A 13,962-nucleotide genomic window follows, 5' to 3' on the forward strand; every position below is an offset into this window, starting at 1 on the left:
TTGAGTTTTTTTCTCATTCGTTTTTATTTTTTTTTAATTAAGAGAATATTTTGTGGTCAGCAATATATGCATGTTTAAAATGTGATTTTAGCAGTCATATAAACTGGACATTACTGTGTTATTCTATCTATACAAAAAAATGATATAATAAATTAATAATGGACAACAACATAAGCCGCTTCAATTTTAATGGTTTATAGTTAAGAATATCAAAAGCTAAAATAAAAAACATAAATGAGTTATATACTAGTGTCAGATCTTTTTGAAAATTCGTGCAAAAAACATTTGATTATAATCAAATAAAGATTATAAATGTTAATCTGATTTATATTCTGTTTGCCAACTAATTTCAATTTTTTAAGTTTTTGTTTGCTTGATTAATACAAAAGCTACGTAGTGACTTATGATATGATAAATCTAACAATATTTGAATCTTCTTTCAATTAAATGGAAACACTAACTAGTTCCCACTCAAACTAGTTTAAAACTCAAAAGTATTATTTATTTTATTTAAAATTTGTAGGAAAAACGAACATTTTGTACTAAAATTTTTACAAAAATATTTTTGTAAAATATACAAATTACTTTACTACTAATATTTAAAACAAACTAATTGAGCGTATTGTACAGTAATGTTGTAACTATTTACAACTTAATAAAAATTCAATAAAAATTATAAAAAAGTAATTTATTACTCATTTTTAACATTCACAACATAAAAAATAGTTTAAAAAACTTTTAATATATCTGAGAAGTACTTTTCAGTATACTTAAGTTCATTTTATAAAATGTTAATAACTAAAATTTAATTTTCAATAAATAAGCCAATAATAACGTTATTAAACTTAAATATTTTTAAAACATTAAAAGGTATTATTAATTAAGCAATTTTCTAAACATTAAAATAAACATAAAAAGTGAGCTTCAAAAATTTAAAAACAAACCAAGTAATATACCTAACATGAAAATTATTAACTAAATATTATTTAACAATGTTATTTACCTAACAAGTATTTTTAAAACATTATTAAAAGCTTTACACTAATTCTAAATCTTAAATACGATAAATGTTCTATTAAAATTATCTAAAAGTAAATCTAATAAAATCAACTTGGATATCTTTAGATTTTTTCTTGTGATGTTTGTATGTTGCAGCTAGATTGTATCGTAATTCTGTAAAAAAATTATTAAGGTCGTTCAGTAGTATTTATTACTTATAATTATCATAAGATAACTTATACCTAGTAGTTATAGTTATAAAACTTATACACTCAAAATTGAACTGTAAAAATACAGCTTTAATTAGGTTGTAATGACTTGATTTGTATTTAAAGCAAATTAGGTATAATTATATCACTTTTGGTTCTTAAGTCAAACAGTTGCAGGTTTTATAAAAAATATTAAGGAGATAAATTGGCAAGATTATTTACGTCAAAAATCACTGTAGCACCAGGTTTTACTTGAAATGTGCATTTTTTACAAAAAAAATCCTAATAAAGTATAAAAAACTACCAATGAACCCTTTAAATTAAACCAAGCTTTTAAATTAATTAACAAATGTCTCATATATTATCAAAAAGTAATAATGCTTTATTAAGTCTGACTAATCTTTATAATAAAAGCTAAGGTAAAATTCATAATCAGTTGAAAAATACTTTTGACCCCTTTAAAAAAACATTATAAAAAGTGTTAACACAGTCCAGTTATTCAAACAAGCAGTAAAAAAAGAATTTAATTTATTGTTATCTATATACTATGAAATTAACAAAACTCTTAAGCCTACAACAACAACTTTGTTTACAAATTAGTGGGGTAAAAACTTGAAATTAATCTTGTAAAGACGTAATTATATGACGGTTTAGCATAATTTTAATTAAACATTGGTTATTAACAGTGAAATAAGCTAACTAATGGTTCAACTTTATTTTTAAATATTAGACTAGCAACTAAATTTCGTCACATTTCAAAATAGTTTAAACCTAAAGAGTTTATGAATTTTGCTAGACAACATAATAAAATATATATTATACAACCAAACAAATAGCTACTACAAACACAATAACCATTAAATGTTATCTCAGTACAAATTGCACAAAATTTATTTTAAAATTTATTTGTTAATTGTATAAAAATATTATAACTACATAATTAACATAGAAATTTACAACTTAACATTAGCATCAGATCTAAATTTTATATCATATGTATAATGTACATCATAAAACTATATATGTATAAAAAATAACATCTTACCAGCTTTACCAAGCATATCAAATAAATCATTAACTAATCAACAAATCAGATAAGCATGTCCATATATTTTGCCATCTTAACATAACTATAAAATATATAAATTAATTAACTAAAATAAATTATACAACAAACCAGCTACAACATCAGCAATCATTCCCATATCATTTGCCTTCTTAACAATATGATCTCTTGTAGATGTTTTGTGTAGTGAATACACTGCAGTTGTTGCTAATTTGCTTGCTATGTGCAGAAATTTCATGTCTATTCCTGTAGTTAAATATTAATATCAAAAAATATAAAAGTTAATTCAATAACAGAGTTGGTTATTTATCAAAAAATTTTCTACAAAAGTTAGTTTTAGATTTAATTTCATGCTTTTGGATTTAAAGATTTCAATAGTTTTGCATAAAAATACTTCATTAATAGGTACAGATAGACAACATTTAAATTTATTTTAAATTTCAACTGTATGCATGTACGAACTTCATGTCTATACCTCTGTAAAAATTGATAAACAAAAAAATAAACTATTCTAATACTAAAGAAAAAAGAAACTAATTAGCTTGTCTTGAAAAAGCATGTAATTTATTGTATATTACTGTTCATATATTACTACTTTAATTGAAATATATTGCAGTTTTGTGTATTGTGTTTGTTTTAGAGGTTTTAAATGGCAAAGCTAAAAACTAAAAAAAGGATTTTTTGTTATTGAGTTAAAGTATAAATTAATGAATTTCATATTTATTTTTGATTTTACATTTAGAATTTTTATGGCTAATTTATTGTAATTCTAAAACTAGCTAAAAATTTCTTGTTTAAATAGTTTTAACTATTATATCAATAGTACATTAATAGTGCTTTTTTTCATAAGATTTTACTAGTTTGACTAGAAAAAATATGCATTGTATAAAGAACTTTCCACTCCTAACTAAAAACATGATTTGTAATATTGATTGATTATACCAGATTTACTATTGGTATAACAGTACAAAATCAAATAATGTACTAATGCAGAAAACAAATTACACAGTATTACTTAGTTAGCAAATTAACAGTTTCAATAACTTATTAGCTTAAAACAATTGCCTTATTGAGTTTAATTAGTTGAAATTTCTAAAGTAGTAATGTACTAAATCTTAAAAACAAAAAAGTATTTTACCAACCTTTGTTATGTTTAGTACCAAAAGGAGGATTCATTAAAACTGTGTCAAACGATTTCTCTTTCAGTAGGTTTCTGAAAATATTTTATTTTAGAATAAATTTCTCAAAATAATGAAAACAAACAAATTTTTTAACTACACATTAGAAAAATTTGAATAAAATAATTAAAATTAATATAATAATGTGGTTAGCAAGTTATTTACATAACTATAAACATAACTATAAAATGTAAATTTGTGTATGTTAAGTTGAGACAAAATAATTTATCAAATTAAAGTGTGGCAACACTATTGTACTAAAAACAATAAACATTTTACAAGAGGCGAGTGAACTTTTAAAAAGGATGAAATATAGACAACTAATACTTATTTTATTTCGTGCAATTTATAGTTTAAAATTTATTGAAAAAAGTGTGCAAAGTACTAATGCAATTTTTTTATACAGAAAATATACTTAGTTTAAAAAAAAGCACTGACGCAAGGGTATAGGACAGGTTTTCCAAAAATGAACTAAGTGGTTCCTTTGGGGGCCGTTACATTAACTTAAAGCGGAAAAAGGGCCAAGGAGGTGGGGGATAGGAATAAAGGGGCCACAGAGGACCATGTGGTCATAATTTAAAAATTGAATTAGGTTTTCGGGAACTCATGATGAAGAGTAAAATGAAAGGTCTTAGGTATTATTAATGGTAGTTAAACTCAATGTTATATATACAGGGTTGCTAAATGTTTTTGGAAAAGTTTTTTGAACGAATTTTTCAGGAAAGTTTTTTCAAAAGTTCTTTCCGGTAATTAAGATTACATGTTTTAGGGTCTATATTTAATTTAAAATTAAGTTTAAGGTAAGAAACTGTGTTAGATAGTATAAAAACATTGAAAAGATACTGTAAAGCTAATTTAAACATGATTTTTTAATAAAATAAAATAGTCATGGTGATAAAAAATTTATGTATATCATAAATATTTTGTGTGAAACCAAAAATTTACTACTTAATATGTAAAAATTGTTTAAATTTTAAAGTGATTGTTGTTCAAAATTCAACATTTTCCAGGTTTTTTTTTTCAAAATTTATCAAATTCTAGGTTATTGCCTAAATTTTCAAATTTAAGGTTTTTCCTGGATTACAGGTTTTGTAGCAACCCTAAAACAAACATTTCTCAGACTTTTTGCATAGAAAAAACAAACTTTAACCAATAGTCAAAATCCAAACCCCCAAGCAAACATAAAACTCTGATATTTGGAGCTATCCCACATCAATTTTGGAGTAATTACACTAAATAAAAATCTGTGAAACTCGACAAAATAAAACAACTTAAGAAATGCTTTAATTTAATTAATTTTAAATGTGTTCTTCAATTAAGCTTGTTTTTTCAAATTATAACTTATAACACCTTCACTTTGCTCAAACACAAAACGATTTATTCCTAGCCTAAAATTAATCAGCAATCTTATGGGTTCATACCAAGTTTTTCCAGGATTCTAGGTTTTTTTGGCAAACCAGTGTATACTATAAAACTTTAAATTAACATTTATACATTATCTTATTTCTTATTTTTTCATTTTATGAGCAACAGTTTCAATTTTCAGAAAAAAAAGTTTACATATTTCATAAAATTACTATGCATTGAATTCAAAAATTAATAAAAGTTTATAGGACAATCACACATCTGAAGGATTTTATAACCAATCAAATAGTTATGATAAATAATAACAACATTTAACAACTTAATAAATGAAAGTTTTTATTTCGAAGTACTAACAGTAGTTCTGGGCTGCATATATTTGCATTTATTCTGTCAACTGTTGTTTCAGTTTCATCTAATATTTCTAAATTTTCTTCAAATATGTCTAGTGCGTCTGTTTTGTTTGTAAACTAAGGTTAAAAAAACTATCATTTAAAACAGTGTTTTAACTTGAATATTAAACTTACTATTTTAAAAATGTATAAATTTTTAAATAAAAATAATAATCATCAATAAAATGAAATAGTTTATATATTTGATAAATGTGTTTTTAATTACTAAATTATATATTTGGTCCACACTTAATGTTTTTTTTTATATGTTTTCATTTTCTCAAAAATCTACTTGGCAAATTAAGTTTTTATTAAAGAGCTCATTGTTGTATCAAATAAAAAAAATTTCAAATAGAGTTGTATGTAATGTATTTTGTACAACAGCGACTCGATAGAACCAAATCAGTTTTGTTAAAAGCCATAAAGTACATACAATTAGCAACATAAGTTCCCTTTCATAAAAACTTTTTTTTTTCAAATAATATCTTTGCTAATCATATTAAAATATTAAACAATAAAAAATGACAAAAAACGCATTGGTTTTCTTACACACAAAAAAAAGATTATATTTGCAAAATATTATCATTAAATAACTTTAAATTGCTTCTACTTAATTAGTTGGTCTTCATATATGAAACAAGTAAACAAAAAAGAACCAGAAATTTAAGCTTGTTGGTAAACATTTAGCCCATGGCTTTACAAATCCCTGTAACAAATCAACCCCCCTCCCACCATTACAAAGTTTGATCAATTAAAAAACAGATAATCGTTTAAAGTCAAGATGTTAACCTTTAAACTAACATTTATTGAGCACCATACATGTATTTAACTTATATTTTCGAACAAAAATCAACAATATTAAAAAACCTCAATCAAGTTCAACTTATTCATTATAGTTAAAAAAATAGATACATTTTTCTAAATATAAATTAACATCTTAAAGTACATGACCTTGGTTGCCACAGATCAAGCTGAGAAAAATTTCCAGACTTTTTACCAAAGTTTTCCTGACTTTTCTAAAACAAATTTTAACTTATTTTAAAATACATAATCTAACACTTGAAACTATATAAAACTTTCATTCTAATTTTAATACAGGTTAAAACAACAGTTTTTTTTTTTGCTGAATTCAATCATCAAACTTCCATTACACCACTTGAACCATCTGTGTATGTTTGATGTATTTGCAATAAACAGCTCTATAAGAAAAATACTTATATTATTACCTTATAAACACAGCTTGTACATTATTATTCCAGCAAGATGTTATCGAAATGTGGTCCAAGGCCAAAATTTATCATGTTAGATAATTTTGTTTGGGCCATCTGACATACTGTGCTATTGCACTTTCAGGAAACATCTTTTTATTCAGCTCCGTCAGTTTGTTACACGAACTGGCTGAGTAATTGTGCTTGACAGTTTGTAATGCCCATAAAATTTTAGCAGTTATGGTTTGTGACTTACTTATCAAAACTATTGATGGGCTTCACCACTGCTCTAACAACTTTCTACTCTGTCGCTGCTCTCACCACATACCCCTGAGGAGCTTGATCCAGCATTATATAAAAAATTATTGGATTAGGTCAACTCATAGCCTTTTATTTCTATGTCCAGCTCAATTCGTATGTACAGTGAGTGCTTTTCTTCCAATATTTGACAGTGACAGAGTACATGAAAACCGCTTGCATTTAAAATTTTATGTATATACCACAGTTTCACTATGGAAGTGTTCTTGCTACAGATCATCAATACTAAAAAGCTTACAAAATCTGCTTGTTCAAGTAGGGCACTTGTTCAATATGTTAATAGAAAAATGTTGCAGTTTTATAAAAGATTTTTTACTAGTATATATTAGATAAAGGCTTTAAAAATTAAATAATTTTGTAAATTTCTAGGAAAATTTTGGAATTTTTTTTTAGACTTTAAAGTACAATTTGAAGCTTTGGAAAATAAGGAAATTCATAAATATAAACTGAAAAACCTGACTTTTTTTTAGTTTTATCAAATTTCCTGACTTTTCCTGACGTTTTTTCAAAACCCCTCATTTTTCATGACTTTTTCTGACTTTTTTCATTTCTTTATATTTTTCCTGACTTTTCCTGATTTCCTGACCATGTGGCAACCCTGCATGATCAACAAAAAATACATTCAACTCAAGGGTAGCATAATATAATATAAATATGATAAACTTAAACTAATATAGTTACTAACATTTGAATAAATACTATACAAAAATAAAAACTCTGGTCAAAATCAGCAAACATGATTATATTAAAACCAAACTAAAACACCTACTTCAAATAACTTAATACTAAATATCATAGTTTTTAAATTAATCAACCATGTTTTTATTAAAAAAACTTCCCTGATCAAAATCAACACCAACATAGTAGGTTCAATTTTTCATAAATCAAATAATTTTAAAAATTGATTTTATAAACACCATTTAACATTTTAGTCGTGATGATGAAAAAACATAAGGCAAGACCACTTAGGAGGCTAAATAACTTTTTATAACTTGCTCTTATTCTAAAGACTTTTGACTAAGGTACATGTTGCATTTTAAAGATTTGTAACACTTAAACAAACTTTGTTGAGATATAGCCTGTTTTAAAGTCAGAGAGTATAACAGTTTTGTATTGGAAGTTAAAACTAAAAAGTGGTTAAACATAAATTACTAAAATTTTTTTTTTTTTCTCTTCCAATGTGGAACTTATGTACTCTCTGACTCAAACTGTCTAAAAAAATTAGTTAAATACTAAAAAGTTGTAAAAGGCAACCTTTTGCTTAGTTCAAAGCTCTACAAAATATGAACAAGGTTTTTAAAAATAGGTTTATCCCTTTAGCTACAAAGTTGGAAAGTTTGCTAGGCTTTAAAAGCATTATTAAAAAAATCCTATAACACACCTTGATCAATATCAATGCCAACATTGTAGGTGGATCCCATCAAGGCTGAAGCAATGGTAAGCTTGCCACACCCACAGCCCAGATCCAACACACTTTTGCCTTCAATGTCTCCATACTGCTCACATGCAGTGTGAATTATGCTGGCTGTTAAAAGTTTTTTTACAATTACTTTTAATAGATATTTAGTTATTATTTAATATTTTGAAAATCTGAGTATGTTTTCTGCTGGCTATTGTAAGTTATTAAAATAGTGTTATTAATAACTCTAATACTGCATTTTACAGGGTTGACACTCGTTATTGAGAATTTTTTTCCAGGTTTTTGAAAGTACATGTTTTTGGGTCTATTTTTAGTTTAAAATTAAGTATAAGGTAAAAAACTGTGTAAAATAGTATAACAACATTGAAATGAAGCTATTTCAAACATGTTTTCTTATAAAAAAATATGAGGACAAAGAAAATATTTATTTTCATGATATTTTTTTTTTTTTGTCGAATCAAAATGTTATTACTTAACACAGAAAAATTGTTTATAATTCCAGGTTTTTCCACGTTTTTTAGCATAAATTGTCAAATCCCAGATTTTGAAGTGACCCTAATAAAAGCAACTAGTATTACTTTAGATATTAAGTATTAAAATTATAGTTTTAGATGATGTAAAGTTACTATTAGGTTTAATTGTTATAACAAATAATTTTTTATTGTTACATTCAGTGTGCAAAACATTTGATATCAAACTTTATTTTTAATGTTTAGTTTTACACTTTTATTGATACCAAACAAAAGCACTTTTTTTTTTTACTTTATGCAGTATGTATGGTAATTGCTGGCTGTAAAAAGCTGTTGAAATAAATATATTAACTACTGTTTGTACATAATGCTTATAAAAAATGGATTATAAGTGATTCGTAATACAGTATTATTTTTTTTTAATTCACAGATCTAAATACAGTTTAAAAAAACTATTTACACTTAATATGTATGCGCTGTATAAACATGTTCTGATATTTTATAGAATAATAATAAATTACCAAATAATTATATGTTATGTTTAAAAAATGTAGAATGAGTTAACTTCTTGTAAAAATAACAGAAATATTCATTCAGGTAAACGAAAATATCTTTCATTCTCAACTTCAATGTAAAATAAAAACTTAACTAATGATTTACACTTCATTTTATATTTACAAAACAACATATTTTACTAACATTTTTTTTTATATAGTTAGGACATAAAAATTTTGTTAAATGCTTTTTATAAAAAGTTGAGCTTTAAAACTTTTTTAACCTTTGACTAAATATACCATACAATCTCTTTTTCAAAAAACAGGGCTGCCATTCTTTAGTTAATAAAAAGTCAAAACAACTGTCCTGAGTGACCCTAAACTGTCCTCAGTCATGAGCTTTTTAAAGCAATAAAAGAAGTTTTTTTTACTTTTCTATAATAAAAAATATCATGTTTTTCAACGAAACTGGTAATAAAATAATAAAATATTGAATCTAAATCTACAAAATCTCATTCAACCTCTTTAAAATAAATGCCCTGAGAGTTAAAAAAAAAATCATTACTCTCCGAGTATTTTACAAAAGAAAACTATCATGAGACAGCCTGAGTTTAACAATAAAAAAATTCTTAGTTATCCTGAGTCATCCTGAGACTTTCAAAAACTGCAAAATATTCTGAGTTATCCTGAGTATTCTTAAGGTGTGGCAATTCTGGAAAAAGTAGGGAAGTTTTATATAAATTACAATTTCTAGCATGTAGTTGTAAAAATAGTTTTAAATATGAAACAGACAGCAAAAACAATAAAGAATTTTTACTTTTAATAAAACACTTTTTTGGTATTTAGTTTGCATTTTTCACACAAAACTTGTTAAAAATAAAAAACTAGGATCCTATAAATCTTAAAAATACTTCAATTTTTTAAATTCTTTAAAAATCTGGCAACTAAGATAAAGATAAACCATATAAGATTAAATTATAAAAAAAGTGCTTATGTTTTCAAAATGCTGAACAACAAAGATACTGTTTTTTAAAAGATAAATTGAAAGCAAAAACAAACTATTTCAAGTCATATTGAGTTGTTAGAATAAGCTATAAATAATTTATTTATGATGAAAAACACTATACATAACTTTTATTAGGGCCATAGGGGACTAAATCACTTTTCTTTAATTTAGTTTTAATTTAAAAATAAAATATTTTGCTACCAGTTATTTTTTACAGCTTTGAAAAGTTTAAAGAAACTTTTGAGCAATCAAGGATAAAGAGCGCTAAAAGTTCTTTATAAGAGGTGCAAATTATATATGGAAAAACAGCCTATTTCTCTAAAAATCTTTTTCCTCTTTTAGTTTTTAATTAGTTGTTTTAAAACTTTCTCAATCTAAACTTTAATAAATTTTAAACAAATTGTAAAAAAAAAAAACTTTTTAAATTTTATTTAATTTATTTCAATATAATATAAACTATTTCTTAATGCTGGTTTTATTTCAAAAAGCATCTCTCTTCAAGTTGTTTGTAAAATTACAAAGAATATTTCCAATATAAGTTTGAAATCGATTGCTTTAAAATTGAAGGAGACAAATTTTTAAAGGCACTCTAAAATTCTAAGAACACTGACCTTGAGGTTTATTTGTTTCATAAAGTTGTATTGTATTTATTCATAGAATTGGTTGTAAGTCATAAATTAAACTTTTTTCTATGAAAAGTATCTTATAGTATATACTCTTAAAATTTCAAATAAGAGCTAATGTCATTAAAAACATTGAACTCTCCTCCTCTCCCTCTAAATACTGAAGAGTTAAACCGTAACTAGTGAACTACTAAAACCAGATCTGTTTCAAAAATTAATATTAGGATTTGTTTTGTGATTTGAACTGGATACAATAATTGTTTTAAATTAGGATCCAGTTAATCCTGGATAGTAGTGACATAATACAGTTCAAACCAGCCTGAATTTTATAATTCTGTAAAAATAACACTATAAATTGTGCTATACCAGACACAGTGGACTGAACCAGCTCTAAACTGATGATAGGGATTTACAAAAATTAAATCCTGAAAAAGTTGTCAAATAGCCCTAAAGTTCATCAAAAAAATTTATACAAACAAAATTAAGGGCAAGGGGGGTCAACCTTAATTTGTACACATTGACCTTATTTTATAGAGTTTTATCCGAGCTATTAAAAATTTTAAACCGTTTGAAAAAGTAAGTTTTGAGATAAAAGCATTGAAAGTCTGTGACCTCAATAGGTGGCTAATGGAAGGCAAAAATCAAAAACACAAAAAGACTATTTCATTAAAAATCTATGTTCTCATCAATTTTTTAACCAATCTTCTTCAAATATTCACAGAAAGTCCATTGTTAAATTTAGAAAAGATTAAACGCAGGATTTTTTCTACTTTTGAAAAATGATTTTCAATTTAAAAAAATCCACCTATTTTTTTTTTTTTTCTAAAACTTTAATTTTTTAAATATTTCAAAATTGTAACCTTCAAAGTCTTTTAAACTATAAAAGGAACGTTTCCTGAAAGTGTGAGGTCTCTAGCTCAAAAAATGAAGGAAAAGATAGATTTTTAGTGATAAATAAATTGACCCCAAAAAAACTTTGGTCCATACATTTGTATAGGAAACTGTTTACAAAAATTACAATATCTAAGAAGTTGAATATTTCTTTTAATTCTATAAAAACTGGACTGTAGTTTGTACTTAAAGCCTTCATATAAGTGCTAATGTTGTTTTTAGTAAAAAAAAAACTGTTGGACCCTCCTATGCTCTTAACTGTCTAATAAATTTCACTTTTTAAACAAATTTTAGTTCATATCATGATTGCCACTCTTTGAGTCAAAAAATCTTCCCTGAGTGATCAGAAACTTTCCTGAGTAACCTGAAACATGCCTGATTTTCCCTGTTTTTTTTTGCAAGTCCTTAAAAATTCAATAATTTTTTAAAATTTATAATTTTAATTCTAAGAATATTGAAGAACTAGCAGCAAGGTATAACTGAGATATATGTTTTTCTTTTTACTGCATTACAATGAATTCTCCCTTTTATATTATTATGCAACTTTATATTGCATTTTTTGTGGTTGTTATTGTATAAAGAGCAACAGGAAAATGTGAACCTACATGATTATAAAAATTGAAATCTAAGGGGAGGAGATAGTGTGGTGCCCATGATAGACTATGGTTTCCATAGTCAATATTGGCAGAAATGGGTGTAAAAAAGAGTGCACACCAATTTTTTCTACTAAAATAATTTTGTTTTGAGTTAATTTAAATAATAATACTTAAAATAAACCAATTAATTAATAGTAATATTGATTTTTATTGATCTTAAGCTTTTTTTTATTTTGCTTTAATTAAAACTGCTCAAAAAAAAAAAGTTATAAAATATATGGTGTGAGGCTTGATGACCAAAAGGTCTTTCTCCACACCAATCCATTAACCATAGTTGTGAGCGTTAACATTTTTCTTTTTTTCTTTCAAGGCTATAATATTTCTAAATAAGCTTTAAAAATAAATAAAATAAACAATTTTAAACAAAATATTGAAACTGGATAAACTAAATCTCATTTTAGATCTAGAAAAAAATTTCCCTGAGATTTTTTAAAAAGTCTTAAAATTTCCCTGAAGTTTTTAGAAAAAAATAAAACTGCCCTGATTTAAAAAAAAATGATGAAAGTTCCCTGAGTTTCCCTGAGTTTTCCTAAGATTTTCTATAACTTGAAAATTCCCTAAGTTTCCTGAATTCCTTGATTGTGTGGAACTCTGTCATATGCAGTAAAATATTTTTTTAGAGAAAATAAAAATCAAGCTTAGTAATGTTTCCAACAAAATCAAAATCTAAAAAAAAAGATTACTCTGAAGAAAGAGAATGATTTATAGTAAAATATAGTTTATTTTCACCTTTTTAGTAGAATAATTAGTATAGTTAGAATAAATTTAAAAGACAGTAAACAAATTTATAGAATTTCTATCCATACTAATGTGCAGCAGTGTACTCTTTAAGAATAATATAATATGAATCAATTGATAATTAAACTATTTTTAATGCACAAAAATTCATGAATACAAATAAAAAAAGAGCAATATCATAAAACAAAAATACATCAAATGCACATCAAAATTTCTAAGTAGGATATCTAAACAATTCAAAAAAGATTTTTAAAAAATATTAAAGTTAAAAGATAAAATAACAAAATAATTGTTGAATAAATACAAAAAACTTTCAAAAAACTTAAATTATTACAAAGACTTGTTGTTAATAAATTAATTCAAATTTTTCTAACCAGCTAAATGTGATGTGGTACTGTATTGTTCTAATAAAATTTTGGGGTTTACAAAATCATCAACATCTTCTAATGCTATTTCTAACTGTCTTAATTTCATAATTTCTAGACTTTAGTATTTATACCTGTTAAAATATTATAATATATTTGAATTTTATAAATTTTTATTTTTGCTTTTAGTTTTTCATAAGGGACTTTTTTCAGTTCTTAGAGTTTCACCTTTGTTTATGCAAGGCACAATACTCAGTTAAAGGCTGTATTATATGAGCTTTGATTTAAACAGTCCTTACTCATAGTCTTAGTTTTTAAATATTTAGAAACAAAAAAAAATTGAAACGATAAGTATTAAAAACTTCGAAATTTAAACAATATTTACGTTTTTAAAAGCAATAGTATAAAATTAACGTTATATATGTACGAATTGTACATGGTATAAGACTTAGACCATTATTATTAAGTTATATTATAAGTATTTATTTGATGTTTATAACCTTTTATCAATTAGTACAATTGATTCAAAAAAATTAACTAAAACCAAAACAAAATTTGAAAATTACA

The 13,962-nt window shown here is 24.7% G+C and overlaps 1 protein-coding gene across 1 annotated transcript; it reads right to left on the bottom strand.

Annotated features, from left to right (window-relative positions):
• Positions 1 to 1,074: 1,074 nt before the first annotated feature.
• On the bottom strand, positions 1,075 to 13,504 carry LOC145838065 (rRNA N(6)-adenosine-methyltransferase METTL5-like). Its single transcript, XM_082945596.1, has 6 exons — positions 13,405 to 13,504; positions 8,114 to 8,257; positions 5,172 to 5,268; positions 3,417 to 3,487; positions 2,386 to 2,520; positions 1,075 to 1,173 (listed from the first exon to the last, which is right to left on the bottom strand). The coding sequence occupies exons 1-6, from the start codon at positions 13,502 to 13,504 to the stop codon at positions 1,082 to 1,084; spliced, it is 639 nt and encodes a 212-aa protein (XP_082801722.1). The 3' UTR covers positions 1,075 to 1,081.
• Positions 13,505 to 13,962: the final 458 nt, after the last annotated feature.

This window comes from Thalia democratica, chromosome 6, assembly GCF_965202585.1.
Source record: "Thalia democratica chromosome 6, ktThaDemo2.hap1.1, whole genome shotgun sequence".
Lineage (NCBI taxonomy): Eukaryota > Metazoa > Chordata > Thaliacea > Salpida > Salpidae > Thalia > Thalia democratica.

Excerpts from the sequence above, each read along its gene's own strand:
- LOC145838065 (XM_082945596.1), bottom strand. The coding sequence starts at position 13,504 with ATGAAATTAAGACAGTTAGAAATAGCATTAGAAGATGTTGATGATTTT. Across the intron at positions 8,258-13,404 it reads TACCACATCACATTTAGCTG|CCAGCATAATTCACACTGCA; the intron begins GTTAGAAAAATT and ends AACTTTTAACAG. Across the intron at positions 2,521-3,416 it reads TGGTACTAAACATAACAAAG|GAATAGACATGAAATTTCTG; the intron begins GTTGGTAAAATA and ends ATTTAACTACAG.